This window comes from Fusarium pseudograminearum, chromosome 2 (genome assembly GCF_000303195.2).
Source record: "Fusarium pseudograminearum CS3096 chromosome 2, whole genome shotgun sequence".
Lineage (NCBI taxonomy): Eukaryota > Fungi > Ascomycota > Sordariomycetes > Hypocreales > Nectriaceae > Fusarium > Fusarium pseudograminearum.
The window spans coordinates 8,734,100-8,760,333 of NC_031952.1; the positions used below are offsets into that span (position 1 = coordinate 8,734,100).

At 46.8% G+C, this 26,234-nt stretch overlaps 11 protein-coding genes across 11 annotated transcripts; 4 read left to right on the forward strand and 7 right to left on the reverse strand.

Annotated features, from left to right (window-relative positions):
- Positions 1 to 411: 411 nt before the first annotated feature.
- FPSE_08159 (uncharacterized protein) lies at positions 412 to 1,977 on the forward strand (the record flags this gene model as incomplete). Its single annotated transcript, XM_009261277.1, has 5 exons — positions 412 to 555; positions 624 to 732; positions 780 to 1,043; positions 1,092 to 1,245; positions 1,305 to 1,977. The coding sequence occupies 5 exons, from the start codon at positions 412 to 414 to the stop codon at positions 1,975 to 1,977; spliced, it is 1,344 nt and encodes a 447-aa protein (XP_009259552.1).
- A 627-nt stretch (positions 1,978 to 2,604) lies between these two features.
- Positions 2,605 to 3,213, reverse strand: FPSE_08160 (uncharacterized protein; the record flags this gene model as incomplete). Its single annotated transcript, XM_009261278.1, has 1 exon — positions 2,605 to 3,213. The coding sequence occupies one exon, from the start codon at positions 3,211 to 3,213 to the stop codon at positions 2,605 to 2,607; it is 609 nt and encodes a 202-aa protein (XP_009259553.1).
- Positions 3,214 to 5,182: 1,969 nt separating this feature from the next.
- Positions 5,183 to 5,648, reverse strand: FPSE_08161 (uncharacterized protein; the record flags this gene model as incomplete). Its single annotated transcript, XM_009261279.1, has 2 exons — positions 5,183 to 5,481; positions 5,534 to 5,648. The coding sequence occupies 2 exons, from the start codon at positions 5,646 to 5,648 to the stop codon at positions 5,183 to 5,185; spliced, it is 414 nt and encodes a 137-aa protein (XP_009259554.1).
- Positions 5,649 to 6,896: 1,248 nt separating this feature from the next.
- On the forward strand, positions 6,897 to 8,921 carry FPSE_08162 (uncharacterized protein; the record flags this gene model as incomplete). Its single annotated transcript, XM_009261280.1, has 4 exons — positions 6,897 to 7,080; positions 7,130 to 7,154; positions 7,205 to 7,750; positions 7,796 to 8,921. The coding sequence occupies 4 exons, from the start codon at positions 6,897 to 6,899 to the stop codon at positions 8,919 to 8,921; spliced, it is 1,881 nt and encodes a 626-aa protein (XP_009259555.1).
- A 332-nt stretch (positions 8,922 to 9,253) lies between these two features.
- FPSE_08163 (uncharacterized protein) lies at positions 9,254 to 10,797 on the forward strand (the record flags this gene model as incomplete). Its single annotated transcript, XM_009261281.1, has 9 exons — positions 9,254 to 9,361; positions 9,427 to 9,461; positions 9,523 to 9,576; positions 9,645 to 9,651; positions 9,714 to 9,758; positions 9,812 to 9,969; positions 10,041 to 10,097; positions 10,147 to 10,501; positions 10,567 to 10,797. 9 exons carry the CDS (start codon positions 9,254 to 9,256, stop codon positions 10,795 to 10,797), a joined length of 1,050 nt encoding a protein of 349 aa, XP_009259556.1.
- Positions 10,798 to 10,945: 148 nt separating this feature from the next.
- Positions 10,946 to 12,684, reverse strand: FPSE_08164 (uncharacterized protein; the record flags this gene model as incomplete). Its single annotated transcript, XM_009261282.1, has 7 exons — positions 10,946 to 11,232; positions 11,279 to 11,588; positions 11,639 to 11,732; positions 11,779 to 11,994; positions 12,047 to 12,119; positions 12,169 to 12,328; positions 12,379 to 12,684. 7 exons carry the CDS (start codon positions 12,682 to 12,684, stop codon positions 10,946 to 10,948), a joined length of 1,446 nt encoding a protein of 481 aa, XP_009259557.1.
- Positions 12,685 to 14,254: 1,570 nt separating this feature from the next.
- Positions 14,255 to 15,619, forward strand: FPSE_08165 (uncharacterized protein; the record flags this gene model as incomplete). Its single annotated transcript, XM_009261283.1, has 4 exons — positions 14,255 to 14,437; positions 14,494 to 14,641; positions 14,705 to 14,883; positions 15,080 to 15,619. 4 exons carry the CDS (start codon positions 14,255 to 14,257, stop codon positions 15,617 to 15,619), a joined length of 1,050 nt encoding a protein of 349 aa, XP_009259558.1.
- Positions 15,620 to 16,783: 1,164 nt separating this feature from the next.
- Positions 16,784 to 17,504, reverse strand: FPSE_08166 (uncharacterized protein; the record flags this gene model as incomplete). The annotated part of the gene is made up of 2 exons (XM_009261284.1): positions 16,784 to 17,363; positions 17,422 to 17,504. The coding sequence occupies 2 exons, from the start codon at positions 17,502 to 17,504 to the stop codon at positions 16,784 to 16,786; spliced, it is 663 nt and encodes a 220-aa protein (XP_009259559.1).
- A 1,287-nt stretch (positions 17,505 to 18,791) lies between these two features.
- Positions 18,792 to 19,310, reverse strand: FPSE_08167 (uncharacterized protein; the record flags this gene model as incomplete). Its single annotated transcript, XM_009261285.1, has 3 exons — positions 18,792 to 18,796; positions 18,968 to 19,019; positions 19,077 to 19,310. The coding sequence occupies 3 exons, from the start codon at positions 19,308 to 19,310 to the stop codon at positions 18,792 to 18,794; spliced, it is 291 nt and encodes a 96-aa protein (XP_009259560.1).
- A 1,865-nt stretch (positions 19,311 to 21,175) lies between these two features.
- FPSE_08168 (uncharacterized protein) lies at positions 21,176 to 23,689 on the reverse strand (the record flags this gene model as incomplete). The annotated part of the gene is made up of 4 exons (XM_009261286.1): positions 21,176 to 21,280; positions 21,392 to 21,543; positions 21,592 to 22,859; positions 23,193 to 23,689. 4 exons carry the CDS (start codon positions 23,687 to 23,689, stop codon positions 21,176 to 21,178), a joined length of 2,022 nt encoding a protein of 673 aa, XP_009259561.1.
- Positions 23,690 to 24,118: 429 nt separating this feature from the next.
- FPSE_08169 (uncharacterized protein) lies at positions 24,119 to 25,746 on the reverse strand (the record flags this gene model as incomplete). The annotated part of the gene is made up of 2 exons (XM_009261287.1): positions 24,119 to 24,445; positions 24,514 to 25,746. 2 exons carry the CDS (start codon positions 25,744 to 25,746, stop codon positions 24,119 to 24,121), a joined length of 1,560 nt encoding a protein of 519 aa, XP_009259562.1.
- Between the last annotated feature and the right edge of the window lie 488 nt (positions 25,747 to 26,234).

The following is a 26,234-nucleotide window of genomic DNA, read 5'->3' on the forward strand; positions in this document are numbered from 1 at the left end:
AGCCGGACCCAGCTGAGGCAGTTTTATAATCTGTATCTAGCGCAGGAACGGAATGTCTTTGTTAAGACAGAGTCATGAGTTGGCGCGCAAAATGATAAAGATAAGTGAGGAAGATGATTGGCACGTTTGTGGAAACGATATCGTCATGTACTGACTAAGACATCCTAGGTAACTTTGCCGCAACTCTGAGTAACCTTATCAGAGGTAACCCTCTCATTTACGCTAACCCATATGGGCAATTGTGCCGCATTCCCTTCTCAGCCCAGAGATCAACAAGAACATTTTACCAATTGCGGCTGCATATACTCCGTAAATCACGAGACAAGATATTTTATAAAATGGTAACCAAAGGTTTCCTCTATTACTTCAAATTCTCAATACTCAGTATAAACGAAGAGTAAAAAATAAGACATGCCAGCTGCAAAACTTCAGATGGAGGGCGAGGTGCTTTCAGAGCGTACCCAAGCTCTGCTCCAAAAGGAGAAGACATACTCTGCTGGTGGCTTTGGACCCCTCCCTGGCTTCATTGTCTCAGCCAAGGGCTCGACACTTACTGTAAGTTACGTTCACCGTCATTTCTCCCCTTCACTAGCGCCTCAAGTTCATTTGCTGATACATACAAGGATGTTGATGGTAAAGAGATAATCGACTTTGCCATTAGCATGGGCACAGTCAATCTGGGTCACTGCAACCCAACAATTACCAAGGCAGTTGTAGACGCCATCCAAACATGTTTGTCACCTCCCCAGCTTTCCAATTGAAGAATACTGACCAAAAAGCCTTTCAAACCAACATCGCTGTTCAGGACAGCCGATGGCCTATCCTTGCTGAGACACTATGTCAGAAGCTCGGCTACGACAAGGTTGCCTCCATGTGCTCAGGCGCTGAAGCTGCGGATGCCGCTGTTAAGATTGCTCGAAAATGGGGCATCGAGCGTAAAGGTATTGAAGCATCTGAACTGCTCGTTCTGGGATGCTCAGAAAACTACCATGGTCTTTCATCGGGAATCTGGCCAATTATGACACCTGGCTGTGGTCAACAAGGTATGTTTCCTTTCATCCTATATCCAGATTTTTATTGATAAGTGGTAGAGTATGGAATTACGAGTACGAATGTTATCAACTTTAACCCTGAAACTGGGAACTCGCTTCGCTATGGACATGTCGAGGATTTTGAGCAGGTCATTGCCAAATACCATAAGCGGATTGCCGCAATCATGATGGAGCCGATTCATGGGGGCCTTCGGTAAGCACCGCGAAATGCTTTCAAAATTACAGGCCACAACGGCTAACCTTTGACAAAAGAACCTTTCAGGAGGAAATTGAATTCGCAACCAGTGTTCGCAAGCTCTGTAAAGAGCATAATATCCTGTTCATCGCCGACGAAGTCCGCATGGGATCAGGAAAGACGGGCAAGTTCCTCTGTTCGCAGTGGCTTGACTGCGAGAAACCAGACATTGTCGTTCTCGGAAAGTCTATCTCAGGTGGTGCCTTTCCAGCATCGTACATCCTTGGCTACGACGACACAATGACCCTTATCAGACCCAATCAGTCAGCCAGCACATACGCTATGGGACCAGCAGCAAATGCAGCCACTCTCGCCGCCCTGAGTCTTTACAATGACGATAAGATAATAAACAGGGCAAGGGTTATCGAAGAGAAGTGGTTGAAGCTAACATCTACTTGGAACTATCCTTTCATCCAATACTGCACCGCCCGTGGTGGCGATATTGTCATTCTTCTCAACGAGGGACTTGGAGGCGTCACTGCCCGTCGTCTCGCTCGTTTGGCTTACCAACGGGGTGTCCTGGTGTACCCCCAGAAGCCCCGTGTTCGATGCAGTATTTCTCTTACTGTAACTGATGAGGAGTTGGATCGGGGTTTTGGTATTTTGACCACGGTTATGGATGACATAGGCTCTTTTGGCGAGATACCAGGATCTACGCATGCTGTCGATGAGGTTGATGCTGGCTTTTAGAGGGACAGATATGTGCTGTAGGAGAATTCTGCACCTTTTGTAATATACTGGAATGTTTTAACATTCCCTGATGATAAGGTTTCCATCTTAAATCACACTTGTCAAGCACTATGACGGGCCTGTCTGAGGCACACAATATGCAACCTAGCTAATTTAATGATCTTGTTTAAACTGATGCATCCAAGGGCCATATTAATAAACAGTTGCTATGCTTCGTTCTCGCTAAAGGTAGATTACCCTTATGTAAACGATTTCTTTATGTACGTTATCTCGCCTCGAGGCCAGGCTGTGATTCGCGATCATAGTATTGCCCAGACAGGATGGCCTCTATTCGCTCCTGTCTCAGATGGCTTGGCATTGACTCGACTATGTGTGGGACGTCCGATCAATGGCGAGTGAATAAAGCGCACTCATTTAGACAAAGCAATGTTATAAGTCAATAGCTTAGCTAACTAAGTTCAGGATTGCATTTATATCTCAGGTCTCTTTTCTGAATCGTCAACGCTCACTGAAGGGCCCTGTCAGGGCGTTTTAGGCTAACATAGCTTCAGCATTAGTACCAAGCCAGAGCTCAAATACCTGCACCCAACTAAGCAACACATTCATCCCTTCAATTTACTTCCTCATTCAGTGATTGCGGCCACAGAAGGAGTTTTGGTTGTTTACATTCTGGTAACCCACACTAAGGTGACCATTGGAGTAGTTCACTCGTGACCAGCCTGCCTTAAAGGTACCACATCGCCTACTGACATTTTCCTGGATCTGCTGCCGAATAATTGTGGCGCTGCAAGTGAGACGTCCCGAAGTATTGTTGCAAAAGTAACTTGCCACCCTACCCGAGATAACGTAGTAGTGGTCGCGGGGTTGGACGGTGTGGCCGCTGCCACATCCATCCCTCAAGAGCCTAACCGTAAGGTCGGCGTTGTTTCGATTAAGTGAGGACCCCTCACAGTTGATCTGCCAACTCTGGCGCTTGTCTAGGACTGACCAAGTGGCGTCGCCGTGTGGTGACTCAAGGTTCATGTCCACCTTGGTATGATGTGCGACGCCATCCTCGCCAATATAAACCCGGTAGATGCCGTCCGGAGTATCCTCAGGGATGGTGAAGCCATCCTCCATGGAGGCTCCGGGGACGTCGAAGCGCTTTATGAGCTTGGAGTCCTCGGACTGGGGTACGGCAAGCCCTAAAGCGGAGGAGGAGAGCAGGGCTGGGACAATGATGGAGGAGAAGTACATGTTGACTCTAAGCAAGGCAAGTTTGACGAGTGGGTATTTAAATAAAGGCTGTGCTTTTGCGAAGATTAGGCTTTTGGTTGATGCAACTCTCAATCGGAGGTCATGGACTGGCTTAATATACATTTTGAAAAGCCGCAGAGACGACCAGGTGTACCACGGGACATGAACACTCTCAACGAATTTTCACAAGACGTTGAGGCCCCCAGCTATGCAGTGATAGCACAAGGGCCGCATGTCTTACTGTGGCACGTTGTTTTAATAAAACGAGCCGTGTACCCACGTAACTGATGTTCGACCAGTGACAGCGCCTCATTTTCTGACTATATGACCGGAACAGGCGTTGCCAAGAGTCCCCGACCGCAGAAAGTGTTACGTGTACCGGACCAGCTGCATCCATAGACGCCTTGATGCAACCAGGCTCTATAAAGTACATGGCAGTAAAGGAAGGATTCCAAGAGAATGGTCTATGCTGTGCCATCAACATGCTGCCGTGTGATGCCCATCGCCATACCTATCGCCACTCTGCCGCGTTATGCTTCCGGAAAGTTCAAGCACTAAATACCACCTTCCCACATGAAAAGGCGGTCTGGATTACACTGGCCTTCTGAAACTCTGCAACTAGAATGTTCAGGATACCTGCTTCGTGGGCCACCCCAATGTGTTTCCACCTCGGCCGTTGAGGCGTTCGACGGTTATGGACGTTACGATTAAGCTCGCGCACCCTAGCGGACGGGATGGCGGCGTCTAACCAAGTGCTGACACTTTACCCCACAAAGTTCACATCTTCTCAAGCCGGTATTTTCGGATTAATAGCGTAATAGTCAAAGCGGCCACATCCCAACGCAATTCCAGTTTCTACAGTTAGCTTCAATCTATAAATCTTGGACGTCAATACTTAACAGAAGAATACGGACCATTTGTGGGAACAAGACTCTGGACCACCGCTTTAGTCACAGTCCCTCTTAGGTGTTCGGGGAAAGTCTTAATGTATCCTAATATTCATCTAAATAGTGACAGAACTAAATCATGTGGACTTACCTCTATTTTGTTCTTGACAAATTCTAAAGAGCATTGCAATATGCCTGTCAGAACAAGGTTGTGTACCATATTGAAGGTATTTGCTGCAACTAGCATACCAGTGCTCTGGTAGAGAAACCATGTCGTTCCAGCTATAGCAATATCTTTCGCCTCCAAAGCCACGACAAGGTGCACGAATGTAGTGCTTTGGGTACCTTCTATGCCCAGCTCTCCAAGTACAAGGTATGAAATGTTGAAGAGGCTTGACCCTGCCATGCCATCGAACACGCACTAAGCAATAACACATAACACCAAGAGTCGTAGCTATGTAAATGATGGACTTGTAATGCCCAGCACGGCTGACATACCAACCAGTTAGTAGCCCGCCCACGGTATTGTTGATAACAATAAATACAATGCGACTACCGGCGGAGGCAACAGACATCTTTAACACAATAGGAAAATAAATTGGGATAGTGTAGGTAATCTAAGAATGACTTTCAGCACAGGTGGAAATTGAAAAGAGCTTTACTCACAATGAATTGCAATGCAGTTTGTAACGCTATAATCACAAAAGGAGAAAGGAGGGGAGTAAAGAATGTAGCATTTAACTATAAATATCCGACTTGTCGCCTGAGTTATATTATCTGGATTGTTATTATACTCAAGTGGCTAAATCTGCACAAGAATGATCACTGATTAAAGCTACGAGATATATCTGCTGATATAGTAATAAATGGACTAATTGTAGCTACAAGACGCAGTCGAGGTCTGGCTAGTCTAATAGTATATCAATTTACCAGAGCAAGTAACTGACCGCTGGTTCATTTGCATATCCAACAGATGTATATATTTGAAGCTACAGGGACTGAATATGTAAAACCTATATAGATGAGCGGGGGGGCATAGGGTAATATCTAACACTACTCAGGGAGATTCCAGTCTTGACTCCTCACAAGCTCGAGCGGTAGCAAAGACATTGGCTGCAACCAAAGGGCCTCTTCTTCTGAGAAAGCTTGAATACACAGTTTCCTCGCGCGTTGACCTTGCACTGTTTATTTCCAGGGCATTGCGAGTGATAGCAGTTCTTGCCAGGTCGGCCTCTAGTCAAGCATTTAACACGAGCTCGGGACTCAAGCTGAGCCAACACGGCGGCGCCATCATTGCCCGTCAAATCATCCTCTTCGTCGTCATTCTCCTCCTCCTCCACGTCCTGAGGCTGGATGGCTTGTGGTGGCTGTGCATCGGCCGCTGATGGTGTTAGTCTGAGATGTGTAGTGTTGTGGTACTGGGGAGAACATACCATTAGGCTGGGCAATCTCAACTCCAGAACTCTCAGTGGATGGCGCAGCTGCAAGAACGGCAGGAGCTGCTCCCAGGAAACCGATCAAAAGGACAATGTTTTGGAGGTAGCGCATATTGAAAAGATGAGTAAATGAGACTGTGGTGTTTGGATTCTGGAGTTGTTGAAACTGTAGCAGAATAGCGGCATCTTATATGTGTATGACCTCCAACGATCATACATGCTTGCCCTTTACTCCTCCTCCTTCCTAAAGCAATTCTTACAGCTTCTCCAGAAGGATGATTACTATAATAGGATCTGCAAGAGACGGAAGCATTTAGGATACTGGACTACAGGCTACAAATGCATCAGGGCGGAGATAGAGGAGCGTAACAACGAAGCAAGCATGATCTGATGCTTACAATAACACAGAATCCCTTGTCGCCAAGTCCATATCCCAGTCCTGCGAGACCTAGTTCTCTCTCAATTTAGCTAAAAACTTGTCATATAATGGCAATGCTAGAATTATCTGTGTCTAAGTTGGTTATAACGAGCAACTAAAGCCTCAACAACGTAAACAATATAGGTGTAAAACAGAGTATATATAATATACCTTTAGAAGTTAAATAATACTTAGAACTTATATTTGCCTTTTTTTCCCGCTATATGGTTAACCGTATTGAAGATGTTGTTTTCTCTAAGTAATACGCAGTAATACGCATGGATAAGAATGACAAACAGTGATAAGCGCACATATGTGGCGTATATCTGCAGCAAACGTAATAATCTAAGTGGTTTCGTCGTAAAGATCCCTCTTCGCTTAGCCGAGCGCTTATGCCAAGGCGGTTTATTTAGCGCAAAGATTATTCCAAGATTTTTCCTTAGTGCCGCACTGCCGCTGCTTATGTACGACGTTGTTGATCTTGGCAAATTCAAAGGTTCGGTGATTACTAGAAACAGTAGATATGCGGCGAAGATCTGCAGGCCCGTAGTGGTCTAGACTAGGCCCCTAGTCATGAAAGAATCCGCGCAACTACACAGCCCCTTGAACCTCTACTCGGTCCAGGTCTTTCTTGTCGCAATATACAACCTGAATAGGACAACACGAGATGAGTTAGTCTTGCTACTTGATTTCTGCAGAGTAAGACCATTCTGTAATGAAAGGAAAGCCACTGTTTCAATGATGTGGGTTTCTGGCGGAGTTCTGTGATCCTCTCTTTAATGCATAGCCCCGCCGTGAATGTGATATATCATGGTATGTATGTCTCAGCCCCCAACCAAGGATTAGTCCCAACAAACAAGAGTAGCCATCCAAAAAGAAAAAGGTCTTCTTGTTCTTTTCACCATACAACCGAGACACAACAAACGACAGAGACGAATCAAAATGTCAATGAGTGATAGAGATCAATTACTTAGAAGACTCTGTCCTGGTGATCGATCAGAGAGTTGGCACCAACATTACCAGCGCGTCCGGATTCCAGGATCATGCCAATGGTTTCTCGACGATCCAAAAGCAAAGGAATGGCTGCAAAATGACATTCCTTCTCTGCTGTGGCTTCATGGGCCATGTAAGTGTGACGCGATTTTGAGTCATTGCCTTGGCTAATATATTTTCAGCCGCGACTGGCAAGACGTTTCTGTGGTCAGTCTATCCTCAAGAACCTAGAAGCTACTTGCTAATTGCAACTGTAGCTCCCGTCTCTTCGAGCACATTAAAGAAGGCAAGGATAACGCGGCTGCGTTTGTTGAATTAACACATAACCATAAACAGTATAACAAGGCCGATTTCAATCATGCGTTAACCTCTGTTTTGAGGCAGCTCGTATCGCAGCTTCCCAGCACGTCAGGTGTTTGGAAGGAACTAGTAGCTCTGGAAGACACTCCCTATCCAGACGATGATGAGTTTGGCCAACTCCTCCACCTTGTTGCGTCGGAGTTTGACAAGGTCTTTATCGTGTTCGATAACGCCAATAGCGTTACTGAGGTCGCACTGAGGGATTTAATGCTTTCCTTGAATCCGAGTGACTCTGGCTCAAACTTTCGGGTTGTATTCGCGAGTCGAAATGCGTGTCCTAGTGGCGTCTCAGCATCTCATCAAGTCCTTGAAATGCATTTCAGAGCGAATGATGAAGACGTGAAAGTGTACACCATTCAAGCACTTACAACCGTCTCACGTAGGGACTTCTCCACGGCTCATGATAAGTTACTTCAAAACATGGTTCAAGTCTCTGACGGCCTGTAAGTATCTCATACGAGTTAAACTCTGGTGCTGATGCTCAACAGGTTCCTTCCCATTCCGCCTTGGTCTGCTGGAACACCTATGCCAGAACTCCTGGCTAGTCTCGATCAACTTATGACTTCCTCTAGGGAAGCACCTACCTCGGACAGGATAGATGTCTTCTGCAAAGAGGCTGTGAGGCAAATCACAGCTTCACAGTGGAAGGATATGGCCTTTTGTATTCTTTACCATATCATCAAAGCTTCCGAAGCTGGCTACACTTTCACAATGCCCATGGCACTTGAAGCGCTAGATGTTTGGCAAATCAGCCATGATGAGAAGGACTTCAGCACTTCCGAAGTTCTTCTAGGTTGCCATGGCGTTATATACTATGGTGAAGATGATGAGTCGATGCGCATTACATCACCACTTCTCGGTGAATACCTGAAACGTGTGGTTTTCGATATTGACTACGACAAGCGAAGCATTTCTGGCTTTCTGCGATATCTATCATCTGACTCTTTCGCGCAAGGTGCTGCCAAGTCATCCGCCCGTCTCAGGGAACGACTTCAGAAGCACAGGTATCTGTGGTTCGCGGCCAGAATGCTAGGGCCCAGCTTACAGACAACTATCCCAGACACGTTGGTTGATGACTTTATTCGTCTCTCATCTCGAAATGGGTCGATTGAGTCATACCTCCAAGCAGCCGAAGCATGGCCGTTCGAGAGTCAAGCCAGCTACGACGAGCTTGAAGAAGATCAAGAACGATGGGGAGTCTTCACTCCTGGATATGGTCCACTCCACCTAGCAGCGCATCTTGTAGCTCCGAAGTTTCTCATCGACGCGCTAGTAGCGCGTGGAGAAGACTTAGAGTCTCGGGATAGCGATGGGCGCACGGCGTTGCATTTAGCTGCAGAGATCGACATGGAAAACTCGACACTCCAAGCTCTTATCGAGGCGGGTAGCAATGTGCTTGCTGAAGATAGTCTAGGCAACACGCCTTTATCTAATGCCGTTGTGGACGGGAGCGTTGAGTCTGTGAAGGCACTGTTGGCTCATGGGGCTGATGCAAATGCGCTAGATGAAGAGACCTTGGAGCAATGCGGGCAGGAGAAGCAGGACATCGCGGCGTATCTGAGGGAGCTTGGCATTGATGTACCAGTTGAGGCTGATAGTGACATGGAGGAATAAGGCATCAGTGTATTCTATGTTCAACTTAGAGTCCCCTATGCAATGGTTGAATGTATGTATGATTGATTATCTGAAGCTTAAATCGTGGTAACGTTACATATCAGGTATTTGATCCCCTAGTTGACGTGTCCCTGTACAGGAGCGGATAGTCTTCCGACTGGTTTCTTCAGTATTTCAACCCGGGGTTGTAAATGACTCAAGCAAGCAGGGGTCTCTGGGCGGGGTTACATAAATAAAACAACAATCATTGCATCTTCCAACTGTCCACAAATGCTTTTAGCTCTGTCTCTTTAGCTCGACTCGGCGCATTACAGTCGCGCGACTCCTTCATCATGGCCAGCAATCCATCAGAAGAGCCGAATCGGCAGCCCGACGATATCCCCAGCCCTCCAGTCGCAGCAAACACACCTCCATTGGACGAGAGTAACTTGGAGGTTGATGTGAGTCTCTGATTCTCGCTCGCGATAATAATGGATGTTTCTTTAGTTAACTGACCTGTCGCCAGGATGACTTAGATGCTAATGATTCGCTTCACAATTCGTCGGTCGTCATGCGCTGCCCTTGATCCTCTACCCCTGGCGTACTGACATCTCAATAACAGCATTGGGGCCAGCAGTTATCTTTCCTCTCTCCAATCGAACATATATAACTACAGGTAAACAACATGGTTCACAAGAACTACCAACGGTAAGATATACTAACAAGATATTGTAAATTTTACAGATTTGAAGTAAGTGACGTTGCAAATGATTATCTCATATGAGGAACGCTACAGGCCTAACATGGCATCAGAATGGACGTCGCTATCATGCTTTCCGCGAGGGCACCTATCTTGTCGTACGTGCCTAGCATCCTTTTTGATGGTCCTTATCTAAGCATATCTTACACAGCCCAACGACGACGAAGAGCAAGATCGAATGGATCTTGTTCATCACATATACAGCTTGATTCTCGATGAAAAGCTTCACCTTGCCCCGATTAATAAAAATCCCCAGCGTGTACTCGATCTCGGTACAGGGACTGGCATTTGGGCGATAGATTTTGCAGAGTAAGCATGAATAGAACTTGCTAGGCGCCTAGGTCGCAGAATGAACACCTCACTAATGATATGTATCTTAGTGAGCATCCTTCAGCCGAGGTTATCGGGAACGATCTCAGTCCCATACAACCTGAATGGTACTCTGGTCATTCCTTTTCGTTGCAGGCAATAATACTAACAATTTAGGAACCCACCGAACTGTACATTCGAGGTTGATGACTACGAGGACGAATGGGTATACCGGAAGGAATTCGACTTCATCCATGCACGCGAGCTAGAAGCATGTGTAGGTGACGAAGATCTGTTGTTACAGCGAGCCTTCCGACACACGCGTTCAGACGGCTATATCGAGTTGCAGGGCGTCGCTGCGCGCTTTGAGTCAGATGATGAAACGATTAAACAAGCGCCTAATGCTCAACTTTGGATGAAGAGTCTGATTGAGGCTTGTGCGAAATTCGGCAAGCCTGTAGACTGCGCAGACAAATGGAGAGCCCGGTTGCAAAGGGCAGGGTTTGTCGATGTTCATGAAGAAATTCGCAAGGTACTAGCTGTGTTTCATGACTCTCGAGTGCTTTTGAGGTGGCTGTCACTAACCCTTGGACACAGTTGCCTATCGGAGCCTGGCCCAAAGATTCAAAGCTCAAGGAGCTTGGTAGATACCAAGCAATCCAAGAGCTTAAGGTCATTGACTCCTACACGCCTAAGCTTTTCGAGCACGTCCTTGGTTGGAACGAACAAGAGATCCAGGTGTTAATGGCACAGGTCAAGAAGGAGCTAAGAAATCCTTCTGTTCATCTTTATCTCCCTGTTTACATTGTCTGGGGAAGGAAGCCTTGACCGCTTTAGCGCTACGGGCAAAAGTTGTGCTGTTAAGCGCAACCTTTATTTAACGAGGACAAACGCCCTCAGCACTAAGTCTGCTATAGTTTGCAACAATACAAGTCATATATTATTAGGGGAAAGGCCTTGGACTCTATTCTATAACTTAAGCCGTATTAAAGTACAGAGACTTAGTAGTGCAGTACGCCTTAATACCCTCAATACCATGCTCAGCACCATGACCACTGTGCTTAGCACCACCAAAGGGAACGGCAGGGTTGAGCTGAACGTGATTGTTAACCCAAACCGTACCCGCCTTGATTTTGGAGGACAGTCTCTCGGCCTTCTCCATATCCTTAGTCCAGACAGAAGCACTAAGACCCATATCGGTATCGTTGGCACGTCGGAGGACATCCGCTTCGTCTGTCCACTTCAAGACAGGGAAGACAGGGCCTGCAGAATGTTAGTGCCATATAGTTAAAACGAGACAGTGACTTACCGAATGGTTCCTCGACCACAATTCTAGACTCATCGGGGGGGTTCTCAACGATGGTAGGGGTGATAAAGTATCCCTTGCCAGCAGTTGAGGCACTGGTCGAGCCAGCTGCTAGCTTGTAACCGTTGGACTCGATATCGGCGAGTAGGTTCTTAACTCTATCAAACTGCATCTGGTTCTGAACAGGACCCAGAGCTGTCTTTTCATCCATACCATCACCGACAGTAAAGCTGTTGACGGCTGCGGCTAGCTCTTTCACAAAGTCGTCATAGATGGACTCATGGACGTAAACTCGCTTAATGGCCATGCAGAGCTATTGTCTTTGTAAGCCAAGTTCAGCTGAGAGGGCATTCCGCAACTTACCTGACCAGAGTTCATGAGCGCTGCGAAGGCAATCTTGGGAGCAACCTCCTTGACATCAACATCATCGCAGACAATGGAGGGATCGTTACCACCCCTACCCACGTTAATCGTTATCCGCTTAGTATCAGGAGTTGACTCACAGTTCGAGGGTGACGCGCTTGAGCGTTGGTGCAGCGCTTGCTACGACCTTCTTTCCAGTTGCTGTAGATCCAGTAAAGCTGATCTTGTCCACGCCGGGGTGGGCGGTAAACCAGGGTCCAAGGTTATCGTCACCGCTGAGTGCTTGAACGACACCTGAGGGGAAGTACTGGGAAGCCAACTCAGCGAGCTTCAATCCGCAGTAAGGAGTGAAAGGTCTATCCCGGGGGTTATTACACTTGCCGTGATAAAAACTGACATGAAACTTACGAGGGCTTGAGAATGAAAGAGTTACCGGCGATTAGAGCTGGGCCGATCTTGGCAGTGGTCAAGAAAATAGGGACTGGATTCGTTAGCTTTGTATAGAAACATTCCCGGGAAATTTTACTCACAGTTCCAAGGCACGATGCCGACCGCAACACCGAGAGGAACGTATTTTGTGACGACCTTACAGTCTGGCTTGTCCTCAATCACCCGCTGAGGGTCAGGCAGTGATGCGTATCCCTTGAGGAACTGAACAGACAACATGATCTCGAAGTGGGCCATTGCCAGCTGTTTTCGCATCAGAACCGATTTTTAATGACAATCGGTGTCATACTTACAGATTTTCCTTGCTCCTTGACCAGCAAGTGAGCAAATTCATCCTTGAGAGCATCAATACCCTCGGCATACTTGGTTACTAGGGCCTGTCGCTCCTCCCATGGGACCTCAGACCAGGATTCAGATGCCTTCTTGGCAGCCTCTACAGCTCTGTCAACATCTTGTTGGGTCGCAACCGGCGCTGGGTGGTTCTTCTCGAGTGTAGAAGGGTTGGTGTTCTGAAGCGTGTCCTTGGTGGTTTCGAGCTTTCCGTCGATGAGGTTGTAGAACTCGGTGAAGTTGATTTGTTTGCTAGATCCGACGGCCATTTTGACTGATTTTAATAATGATTAATACACAAAGAGGATTGTTAGGTCAGGTCTCGTAACAGGATGTAGCAGTGGTCAGTACTTATAGCTGAAATCTTTGCATTAAACAACTCACCACCATCACATGTTGGCCCTAGTCACGGATGTTTCATCCGCCGGTGGTATTGCTAGATCAGTCCGAAGCGGTGAACACTTCTCTTGAAACACTAGCCGAACAGCGGATTCGTAGCTGAACGAGACTAGGATAAATACTGCAAAGAGGCCGTTGTCTAGTTTTAATTGTGGACTTGAATCCGCTTCTAACGGCTAAGATCCTGGTATAGGGCTATCATATCATAAACTCGCAGATTGCCTTGCAAGATGCCAAGAGGCTGACGTCTATTTTTAAGCATCTTGTAAGACAATGGTAGATCGTCTATATTAACAATCTGATGCTAAATGGATCTAAGTTTAAATGATATATTAAAGAGTTTAATGCGATATCTCTACTGATCTACCCCTGCCTGTGGAAGCGTGAAACAAAATGAGATATCCACATTAATGCAACGTCTTCAACGGGCCCAAGCTTTAATTGCGCCACGCAATAGCCGCTGTAGCTGCCAGATTGAGTTTGCGGAAAACTCGGATATACCCTAGAGCCTATTTATATAACCTCGGTAGGCTTGAATCAACACGTATGATTATTACTAAGGTGGCAAGATTGGCATTGAATCAGGTAGTCTTGCACATTTGTAATCGTTGTGTAATCACAGAACAGCTTGATGCCGTTCCGCAGAGCTAACAGTGATATTGCTCAAGATCCGTTTGAACAAGCTTCGCTGATGATCCGGACACAATTACGTGAAAACAGTACGTGAGACGAAAGTTGTAAACCTTTAATTGCATTTCTCATACCAACTCTATTTTTTGCCCTCCATTTATGACGCCATGCACATAACTCTCGCCCACCAACATACAGCCCACTCCTCCCCAACACTAACGGCACGGGACATCCCGATACTATCCACACTTCGTCTCCAGCTTGTGTCGACTCGCATGAAGAGTCCAAATGCCCATTGTCTGTAAGAAAGGGACGCTGATACCGCGACGTTACTCCGATAACTGCAAAGCAAGTCTTTCCCGTGTTCCTTATGTTCTCAGTGTAGCTTGGAAAGGCGCTGTCAGGAATGTGGGAAGCTAGATCGTCGAGTATACGATAAGCTTCCAAGACCTTGTCTGCGGTGGCTCGTCCGTCCTGGGCTAACGCCTTCTGAAAGGCTCCAGCCAGTGTTGTTTTCAAGTTAAACGCATAATGATTCCGACGATGAATTCCGGACCGCCAAAGGTATAAGCGGCACAGAGTGCGCAGACACAGATACTATGTAGTGGTCGGACCGTCCCCACTTAACATGCTGTTACTCACTTCTGAGATGCCCGGGCCGAGATCTAGGTATAGCTTACCGCTGATGTTTATTTGTCTATTCATATAGAACGCGATGCTCTTACCTAGAATCATTAATCTTAGAGTTATTACAATTTTACTCTTCCATCACAGTTAGACGTTTCACCTGCAAGGCTTCTGCCAGTAACCATGCGAGCCTGTAATCTCTTCCGACACACTGGCCTCGTGGCGAGCCCTCACCGTGTTGGTAGCTCAGTATACCATAAAGCAGGAAGATACAGTTCGTTTTCAACTTCGTCTGCCTTGGCATCTACAGGTGATAGGGGTAATACTGTTGGGTTCATAGGTCTTGGAGCTATGGGCAATCACATGGTAAGATATCACCAACACAATACATGCCCTACTTTATCTGACCTAGGCCTTACTAGCTGAACAACCTGATTTCAAGATACAAGCAGCCCAGCCAAGGCAACAGCGTGAGCTTTGCTCTGTGCGATACCAACCAGGAGGCGATTGAGCAGGTTATTAAGCGCCACAATGTAGAGCATCCGCATGTACCTCTCATAAGTTGCTCATGTGAGTTTATACTGCGGCAAAGAACTCGTAACAAATGACGATAAACAGGGTAACACTCTACAGCACCGTATGATGTAGCACAAAAAGCTTCCACAATTATCTCCATGATCCCCACTGGTAAGCACGTCCAGGACGTGTACGTGGGCCAAGGCAAGAGCGTTCTCAATGCTCTCAAGTCTATGGATAGGGATCAGCGAGCAGCCACCCTCTACCTGTTTCAACTGACAAGAGGCCACTGGCTGGTATCAAGGTCGTTGAACTCGTCCGTATTATCGCCGGGCCTGTCATTGGCACTACCTTGGCATCTCTTGGAGCCGACGTCATTCGTGCCAATTGCAGTCGACTCCCAGACTTTAATGTAAGCCCACGTTCTTTTCAGCGGCAGTTCTTTTACTTGCCAAAGCAACATAGTGCAATTAGTCTAACCATTTGTATCAGTCACTGCAACTCTCACTTAATGCTGGTGTTCGAACCGTGGATATCGATCTAGCGCTAGATCAAGACTTGAAGCACTTGATGGAACTTATCGAAGACGCTGACGTTTTCGTTCAAGGCTATAGACCTGGTGTCATCGCCCGAAAAGGTCTCAGTCTCAGTAATCTTCTAGAGATAGCGGCCAAGAGAGGCAAGGGAATTATATACGTGGAGGAGAACTGTTATGGTCCAGATGGACCTATGGCTGAGCGCCCCGGCTGGCAGCAGATTGCAGATGCTGCAACTGGCTGCTCATATGTGACGGGACGAAGTCTAGGTCATGAGGACGGAACGTGTGTCCTGCCAGCTTTACCTGTGCCGGATATGCTCACAGGTCTAATTGGCGCTATAGGTGCGATGATGGCCATCAGAGATCGTGCCCGCCAAGGTGGCTCGTACCACGTCTTTGCTTCTCTGATGGCCGCTGCAGGTCTACATCTAAAACCCGAGATTGGACTTTACTCCCCAGAGGTGGTAGAGAAGTGCAACCAGAAGTTCAAGTAGGGTAAGACTGGCCCAGATCATTTTGTGCTTGAGCTGTTGGATGTAGTGCTCGACGGTTGGAAGCGAGAGATGCCGGTCTTTTCAGAGAAAGACTCCCCTTATATGTCTGCTTTGAAAGGTGAATGGGGTGAGCTTGAGGTGCTCAAGCCGGTCATCCGACTAAGTGACCCGGACACTTCGCCATGCTTCTCCTCGGCACCTGAGCCCAATTGCTATCGTAGTAGTAGTGCTATGGCTTGGATTTAGACTTAGCCAACTATATACATAAATCTTAAGAATCACTAGTTGTGAAAGGAAGCCAGTTTTGAAAAGGATTACCGACAATTTACACTCGTGACTGTATTCAAGGTTAGGTTTTTGATTGATCGTGATACCAACGCCCATGTATGTTTCTAAACTATAACACCTCATGCTGTTTCTCTCGAATTTCCCTTTTGTCTTTATTCATTCCTGCCAGGCACTCGCCGACCGCACTGGCGAACTGTTGTCAACGGTGTTTTGACCCTGTTCCGCAAACTTTATGTGGCTGAACAATGTAGCCAAGCAATCAGCCTAGTCTGCGCTGTGATCCACGTCTGATCGAGTCTCTGGTATCTTCTCAACAATGAGGGACATGTTAATAATTCGATCACAGCCAGGCTCCAAAAATTGATCATGGAAGAAACGACATGACAAGGGCGATATTCAGACCGTTTAGTTTCCTATCTGGTATAACTAACTCTAGATCTTATGACTACTGTGATGATCTATCTCAATAACAAGTTTACCCTTCTGCCGCCCAGCTTTCATATCTTCAAAGAGACCATCGATTGCCTCGAGATTGTCTAGTCCTAAGACGGTTCTGCTGATAACCGGCCGTATCCCCATGCGCTCTACATAATTAACCATATCTCTAAACTCTTGCCGAGACCCCATCGTCATTCCCTTTAGTTCTGCGTTAAGAAGAACAGCCGGCATCACCCAATTCATCTTAGGAGATACAGTCATACCATATTAAACGATAACGCCACCGGGTTTAAGAAGCTTTACGGCTTTGCTGACAATATCGCCACCAGCACTATCGATAATTGCATCATTATAAGACCGCGATGGCGGGAGTTGTTGGCGGATATCTGCTTCCCAGTTCTCTGCTTTATAGATGGCACCTCCTATTGCACCCAAGTCTCAAGCATGGTCAAGCTTTTCTTGGCTACCAGAGGTAACAAAGACATTAGCACCCATCGCCTTGCCAAACTGTAACGCTGAAAGAGCAATGCCACCTCCGATGCCTGTAATAAGACTGTTCTGCCCTTGCCGTACGTTAGCCTTGGTGGTCAGTGCCCGCCAGGCTGTAAGTCCAACAAGTGGTAAAGCTGCCCCTTCAGCAGCGGAAAGATGTTTTGGAGCCGAGACAACTTCTTCCTGCTCAACGCAGACATACTCTTGCGCTGTTCCTAGAGGGTAAAGACGAGTCGATCCAGTGATGGACCATTCGCTTGGGACTTCAGGGCCAGCTGGGTCTGAAGTCCAGCCTCGCATGGGTGTTAAAAGGACATTTGTTCCGAGGAGAGACTGATCGGAAACTCCTTTACCAAGCTCAACAATTACGCCGTACCCATCTGACAGCATGGGGTTCTCGAGAGATATAGCTGGGTATTGATGGCGTCTCACGAAAAGATCGCGATGGTTCAGCGCTGCGGCCTTGAGTTGGACCAAAACCTCATTTTGCTTTGGGGTGGGAGTCTTAGTCTGCTTGAGGCGGAGACTGACATGGTAGAGTTAGTCTACCGGAGGATCCTTGTAATAGTCCGATTAGTACTTACGGGTAATATACCTCACCCGGCTTTCCGGCTGCTTTGCCGAGATGTAGAACGCGGTGCATTGCTGCTTGTAGCGGTCTGGACATCTTGAAAATGACGCCCTACCTTAGTCTTAAGTTGGTTGAAATATTCCTTTTGACAGTCTGATCAAGCGTATGTATAGTTAGCTGATAATGGTGTTGGATAATCTCAATGTCGCGACTGCCGGACCGTCCCCACTTGATCAATTTGCATTGTTTATTGGTCTCAGTGGGGACGGTCCGGTCGTTTATGCGTGAGGGCCAAAGCATGCTTGTTACTTAACTACAGATGGCAATTTGTGAGGGGGTTCCGCGACGGTAGAGTTTGAATCGTTTGAGTCGCTTCTCTCGCCGCACATATTGGCATGCATTATGTTTACGTTAGAAGAGATGGAATCAAATTGATATGCTACCTACTCCGATCTAGCGCTTGTGTATGTCTCCAGTCTCACTTTCCATCCCTACACCTACTATACATTGCCCATCTTCCGCGACAGAACCCACGTTGCCATATCTCAACCGTTTTTGCCCCAGCATCCTTACAACTTCAAAAGCCTCTTTCTTGCCAGCTTCTGCGGGAAGTTCCGAAGTTCCACATACTTGGAACTGTGAACAACAGTGGATGCATAGCCAAGTACCTCTGGTCCAATAGCCAGATGAGCAAACACGATACTTGTAATACCATTGGCCAAGAGTATGAGAGAAGAGGTCGCCATTCTCAATGGCCTCCTCCAACTGTGTTCCTCTCGAGTACACTGACGAAGCCTGGAACTGAACCAGGGCGGAGTCAGTAGGTAAACCAGCCTGACTAGTCACATTCATGGGAGGGAGACTGCTGGACCGATTATTGTTGCGGCAGTTCTAGTGAGGAGTTCATGACGCTGGCGACGATCTTTGCCATCCGGGCTGCTACACAATAGAGAGACAGCAGTACACATCATCACGCCGAGGTCAAATGCACAGCGGGACATGCCAGTCAAGCATGAGTGAATGCTCAAAGTCAAAGATCAAGATTTGTTACCGTCTAAGAAAACGGGACGCAGGGCACAGGCACAGGGTTAGCGACTGACTAACGTAACGCTAAACCGACGCCGAAGGCATATTTTTGCTTGAACGTGTACTAACCACTCAGTAACGCTAAACCGTTTCCGGGATGAGGTTAAATTAATATCTGTATCGACTTGATGTAACCCTCAGGGCATTAGAAAAATTGACTGCTAGGAGCATAAGAGATAAAATTATTAGGATATATTATAGCTTTTAGATTAAACTTCTTAGATTACTTATTTTTATACCTTAAGACTTAGGAGGCTAATATTTCTAGTAGTAATTCTATATAAATCAGAGGATCCTTTAGCCTATAGGGTATCTATCATAATAAATTTAAAATACAATTATTCCTCTCTACGCCATAACAGCAACTCATGGCTGCGCCAATGCCCTTGTGAGAACCTGGGTAATCCACGTCTTGAACGGCCCCTCCATCCAGTCGGTAATTGCCTTGAATGCAGTTTGAAGCTGATACATACCCGTCAACGAATTGCTGCTGCCAATGATAGTCTGGTGGTCAAAAAGAATTTGCTAACGAAGATTAGTTTCACTGACCAGAAGGACAGAAAGACGGGGGAGACAACTCACGACTTCATTCCCACCATCCAACGCAAACATGACCGTCCAGGAACCTCCTGAAACCTGAATGAGAGGAACTGTAATGATGCGCTCGACCGCCCCACCGCACCTCATGATGCTGCGCAGACTCTCGTGCCATGCTGCGACCCAGACCCCAAGCTGAACACCCGAGGTCTCGAGACTGCCAGCCGATGTTTTGGTCTCGATGAATACCGGCAAGACCGATACAACCCACGCGCACATTTTCCAAGCCGACATTCCCTACGACATCTGGAGACCCTCGATCATCCGACGCTCGACATGGAAAACATTAAATGGCCGACGATACGCCACATCCAAGTCCCATTTAAACCATATTCGAGCTTCGCCGAACGCATTATTATGCAGTTGGTCGACGATGAGTACAAGTCTGATGTTAAAACTCAAGCTTCGATGATACCACGAGGAGAGAAGCGGAAACGCGATGAGTCGGATGCCATGGGACAAAGGGGAAACGTCAAGAGCTTGGATTCGATGCAGCTTGCAGCAGTGTCATTAGCTAACGGCTGATGGTTTGTTTGCACAATGAATATCTATACGAATGGAACTGAGCTCATAAGAGCATAGCTGGCGAGGGCGAGTATGGGTGTCTATCTCCCTTCGCAGCCAAACTCCCCGACAGGAGCACAGCATGTTGAACAATCATGATCTAGATAGATGAGTAAGTTCAGCTGTTGTAGATGGCGCGCAGAGACTGACTGGGCGACAGACATAATCTCTTCAATATTAGGGTGGTTTTTAAGCTGAGGCTGCAGCAGTGCAAGTCGAAGAAGCATCTGAGGGAACGTGGAATCTTGAGGTTCATGGCCCATTACTCAAACTTGCGTTTAAACCCTTTTCGAGGTTACGTCGAAACCTTCTCACCCATGCGTCTATCAGCAAACCTTTTATTCTATCTATCAGCGAAAGCTCTTACTACCTAACCACCAAGACCAAGATGATCGACTGGGGAATTAGTATCTCTCCTCTAGAAACTACAGCAGAGTATATTAGCCGTATGATTAATAGCCTACTATTCTCTTAACGAAGCATTAACTAGACGGTATATGGACCTGTTAGAAATACGCCCATCGCAATACCTATCGAAATAAAAATCGCCAGTGGATCCCTTGAAGAAGTATGTGGTTAACTTGGCCTCTGGATAGCAGCATGGTATACCAGGATGAACGCATTAAAGTCATGTAATGAGGGGATGATTGCTATGCCTATGATTATTGTTATGGAGTATAAGTGGAAACTTCTGTTTACTGTTGATCGGGGAGACTCTATCGTAAGTGCTACTATTTAACTGGGAGTGGTAATGCTAATCAGATATAGGATATTGTTGAGAGTTTGGCGATGGGGAACACGATGGATTTGCAGGGTTTGTATAAGATTATTGCTGTTTTGAGGGTTTTGGGAAGATGGATGGAGGGGGAGTATTTGGAGTGGTTAGAGAGATGGTTTGGTTTGAGTGAGACTTGACTTGGTGGAAGTCGGTCTATTACAAGGGTAGTAGACTTGCTGACTGATCGTAGAATTCCGGATAATGATTGCTTTAGCCTCTATCTTACCTTACCTATATCCCTGTTTTACAGCAAGCTAAGTAGTACTAGCAGCGCATTTCCGAATCAAGGCTCAAGTTTCGGCAAACCGCGATCCTTTACCGAAGTCTGGAAACTCCAAACCTTCGGTGACTAGGATTTGAAAAAGGCAAACAGAATGCTGATCAAGGTCGTTAAGCTCGAAGAACAAGCGGAAAGACATGTTCGTAATGTCATGTGCCAGCGGGCCACTGGATCGAATACTGATCCCAGGGTTCCCATTTTTCCCTTTATCCATACCCCGAACAGATGCGCCTAATATCCAGTGAACTAGTACTGGGAAAAACTAAGCGAGCATTTATTTTCTGCCTCCTCTAAATAAGAGAGAGGGGAGGCAAATGACGATAGGAAAATGCAAGAAAGAGGGGGAAAACTTTCAAGATCATATCCATTTCTCCAAGAGTCTTAATCGCACTAAAGTATCCTAGGCTTTACCCCTGTATTTTTTTTTTTACTGAGAATAAATATCTTGCGTTTTTATCTTATCTAAACAGTCTCATTAAAACCAGTGCAGTGTTGTATAGCAGCAATAACCACCTTGATGATATTGAAAACCATGTAAAACAAGATTTGCGTAATCCAATCCAAGAACTGAACCACTCCTATAAGAAAACCCAACACCGAAATTATTATGAACAGCAATATATACTGATCTCTTTGCATTCGACCCCGTTGTTCATGCTCGCTCATCTCCAAACGTACTTGTTGTCGTTCAGAAATCGGATTCTTTAAACAAAGTGATGTAAGCGCAACCAGGCTTAAGTTTTCACCAAGGTCCCGTGACATGGCAATATCACGAATCATGGTTTTCCACATTGCTTGATTCAGGACAAGAGGGTCAAATGTAAGTGGATCTTTATGTGTTAGTATCGCGCATGATACAAGCAAAAGGATAAGCTCACATTTCGGAAATCCATCTTCAGGTCCCGGCCAGGGCCATATCTCTGAAAAAATATCGTCTTTCGGTGTATTCTCAATCTCCTGACTCCATAGGGCATACCGGAATCGTTTTAGAAACAGCCAGAAAACGACGGGCGGTTGCCGCGACTGATATCCTTCCAGTAGTGTTTCGAGTCTGTCGTCTGCTGAATCTAGTTTGGCATTTCTGAGCCAGACGCGGATCATGACTAGTGATTTCTTCAGATTTAGAGCTTTGGTCTCATCATCCGATAGAACATGTGGAGATTTCCATTTTTCTGCGAATAGATTGTATACCTCAGCAATCCATTCGTTTTCCAGTGGATTATCTTCGCCCTTTTCTGCTAGGTTGGGCTCGTCGTCGGCTTTTGTGATGCTCTCGGCCGCTTTTTGAATGACTGTATCTTGGACTTTTGCATCGCCTTCATGAGGAGGAGTCTCTTCCTTTTCAACGTTCTTCCCTTTGTTGTTGTTGTGGCTATCCCCAAGCTCTTTGAGCCATCGTGTAGTTACGTTTTTCAGGGGCTCGTCTTTGGGCTGATGGTTGTCTGTGGTCCCGCTGTCGAGCACTGTTCGACTCTCCGTATCCTCCAAGCTTCCATCAGTCTCAGGTTCAGAAGTCTGTTTCCCTTTCTTTCCAGTATTTTCGTTCTCAGTATGGCTACTCTCACGCTCTTCAAGCCATCGTGCAGTAGCATTAGTCTGTTTCTTGAACGCCTCGATATCAAGATCGTGCCACGTTCGCTCAAATCTGAAACTTGTTGTAACGTTTCGCCCTTCAGCAACCATGAAAGTGGCCAATTGTTCAATATACCTCTTCTGCTCTTGAGCATATTCTCCACTCAGCCTTTTGCCCACTTCACATGGCTCTTTCAGGTACCATTCTAGAAGATCTAAGAATGGACCCTTTTGGAAGAATATGATGCTTAAACCGTGAAATGCATGGTCTAGAAGCAGACCGTTTATGGCCCGTATATGACGCGTGGAGATTTTGAAGAAAGGGAACAAAAAACTATCCGTTTGGCGAAGTTGTTCATCCCATCCCGGCCGTCCCATCCGTCTTCCGTTGACACAAGTCGAGTAATTATTGAGGGCTTTGTGAACGGGAAGGTCTTCAAGTATAGACTTGGTGCCAGTGCCGAAAACCGAGTCTATGAAAATCTGTCGCTGCTGCTGACGCCCAGCCTTCAGTTCAGGATCCGCATCCTCGTGTGGTTCTGGAAGATGTTGGCTTCGCAATACGATCATCAATCTGGGGGAGATAGGTATGAAGAGGTGAAACTTGGGTCCTAGACGAAGGAATTCTCCAGTCCTCTGATCCTGAAAGTTAACAGTTGGCCCCTCATGAATAGTGCTCGCCGTGTCAGGAAGGATAAACTCCTCATACTCGCTCGATGGGGTACAAAAAGACATCCAAAATTCCATGATATGTTCCTCGAAATGTACAAAAAGCGCATGATAAACGGTTGCCTGCAGTGTTCTTCGCCAATTTGCCGAGACACTCATATCAACATCGATGATAGCGCTTAATCCTTGCAACCAAACATCTATCGGATGTTGAATGCCGCGTTTTTCCATGAATTACTTCAAGAGATCCTTGTCCTTTCCTTTGTAGTCATTGATGCTCTGGTAGTTGTATGTCTTGAAGAACCCTGAGCTTCGTTGTTTCAGTAGATAAACAAACTTGCGTAGTATCGTCTGCTGTGTCCTGGTAGTTTTGACGTGCTCGTCTCCACGCTGATGAGAGGCGATTATCTTCCGAATGATGGGGCTAGCCGCTGCCTCCAGCTTGCTAAACTTGACCTCTAGTTCTCGAGGAGACTCTGCCATTGGTGACTTGTCTGTGTACATATCATCCAGACCGCAGACTCGCTTGATGGATTGCTCCTCAAATTTAAAACCTTCTGGCAAAAGCTGCAAACAGTTCACGACCCGGTCGCCAGGGTATTTTCCCTTATCGTGCTGATGCTTCTTGCATTTTCTTCCATTATGAGGGGCGATGGGACAGACGAATGGGTAATCGAAGTTTCTCAGAATAAATTGCGGAATGAAATGTTGGTACTGCGGTTTGTCGACTGACATGGCAGCAATCAAATGATGAACGACAAGCGCTATCCCGCTCAGATGATAATTGTAAGAAGTTTACTCCGTGCGGTCCTGTTATTGTTAGGAAGAGAATAAGACTTGAAGCTGATGCCTGATGTGAAAGGATGAGGCGCGCGCTTAGACCGCGTCACTGTTTGGTTACTTAAAGTTCTACCTACCCCACTCGCTCAAAGGCGGGGTAACATTTAACTCATCCAATCGCTCAGCTGAAATTCCTATTTCTGCAGAGCTTAATACCTCTGGGGTTTACTATAGCTAACTAAGATTAATAATATAAGCTCTTAAGGGAAAATTAAAATTTTATAATCTAATCTAATCCTTAAAATAAGTCTTAAATAGCGCAGCATATTTATAGTCTATTACTAGTAACTTATAAACTTATTATATAAAGAATAGAAAAACCATTTAGACCTCACAAGTATAGCTAGTCTCAAGTGCAGTGTTACCCCGACCATTATACCGGACCTTTTTAGGGTAGGGGCAGAGGAACCTGCTGTTCAACGTTCCGTTCTTGTCAGTATAGCTGACCGGCAGGGTGTCCGGTACAGTCCCGTTCTCTACCCACGCTCGTAGGGCATCGAAGGTGGTTTGAGGCTGTCCTCCGTGTCCTCCATAACAGTGGCCGACACCGGGCGCTTCGAACATTCGGTAATGATCGTGAATATCAGGAACGACGGCCGAGACAGAGTCGTAGTACTGCAAAGTGCCCTGAAGAGGGATGAGGGCGTCAAGCTTTATGCGTGTTAGTTTTTGTGTTCAAATAGGCCGCTAAAAAAGTGGATGAAAGGAGGATATCTTACCGTGCCGTGGTACCCCAGGATCTTACCGCCTCGTTGGAAGAACGGTGCCAGGTTGGTGTCGTCTCCGTTGATATGAGAGTATTGAAGGAGCGACGACTTGAAGATACGGTCATAATCATCATGCGTAAGGGTGGTGAAACTCATACTGAGGTTGCGCTCGACAAAAACGGAGGCCCAATCCGTGTAGACAGAGAATGGGACTCCAGTACAAGTACCATTACCCAGACACGTGGTGATGGCGGGTCCCTGTCCAACGCCATCAATGGCGGTGATATTTGCTCCGGGCGCTATACCGTACCACAGAAAGTTACCCTCAACGGATTTGGGACCCGCCCAGGTTGCGTTAGATACGACAGCCGCGGCCTCGGATATCTTCATCTGTGTGCCAGCACAGTCGAAGGTGGTGCCTACGAGGTGGAAGGGGTCAAACTTGCACGAGCCGACATCAGATACTATGCCGTCAAGGACGCCGTCTTGTCCATCGCATGCGGCTGTAGCTGCCATAGCAATCTCTTGCAACTCGCAGGGTGCTGGGTATTCGCCCATCATGTTCATGATAAGCTGTGGCCAGAAAATGCCGTTGATGAACTGATTCCAGTTGATAGCTGGGGCCGAGGAAGCAATGCCGTCATATGCATCAGGATAGCGTTGGGCAAGCATGAGACCCTGGCGACCACCTTGCGAGCAGCCACTAAAGTAGGAGAACTCTGGCTTCCGGCCGTAAAAGCTGTTGACGAGGCTCTTGCCAATTATGGCTTGTTCGTTAAGAGAGGTTGTCATCATGTTCTGGAACAGGTAGAGGTTGACATTGCCTGGGCTTAGGGAGCCCCATTCGGTGGCAAGCTTTCCCTGCTGTCCAGCGTCAGTTGTGGTAGTTGCGTACCCCTCGCCCACAGCGCCGGACATTTGAGCATCGGAGAGCGCATAACGTCCAGCGACCAATCCACCGCCCCCAACGGCCTGCAGTCGGCCGTTCCAATTGATAGGAAGCCAAGCCTCGACAGTGACCATGTCATCTTGGCCGGGATGCGTGTAGGAGACGGTGATGTTGCAGAAATCCACGTCTTCAACTTCGGCTGGGCCATGATGGAAGTTGAAATCCCCCGGAACACTGGTCGTGAAATTGGTAACCATGGATGCGCTGATATTGAGAACCTGGGTACCGAAGATATCGGGAGATACCAAATTCTCTGCCGAACAGAGCAAGGAACCGACGGTGTAGTTGTTCGTCATGATGTAAGATAGGGACAAGAGAGCGTGGTGGTTTTGGTTTGGTGTATAATAACGGAAACGACAGAAGTAATTGAATGAAAAGAGAGACTATTGATTGATTGTGCCGGTAAGGAAAAAGTCACACTGGAGTCCGGACCGTAGCTGTATATATATGGCATCGAGACCACAACACATCAGTGGAGGCCATCTCGCGAATCCCATATTTGTGGATGTCGTCGTCGCATAGCAAAAGCGAGCAGTGATAGATTGGAATTTGCGTTACTCTGTGGAAAATCATGCATCAAGTCCGGCATTACACAACCATCGCTTATCTTCATCAAATTCAAAGGTGTTTATTATTAGCTCCACTCTGGATAAGTCCACAGGGTGGTCCGTGAAATAATCTACCGTACAAAGTTCGATGCGAGAGATACGGACGTTACGAGACACTAACCCGAATGCGTCGTATATGACACTCTCCGTCGTATTCAGTCACTGGCACTACCCGA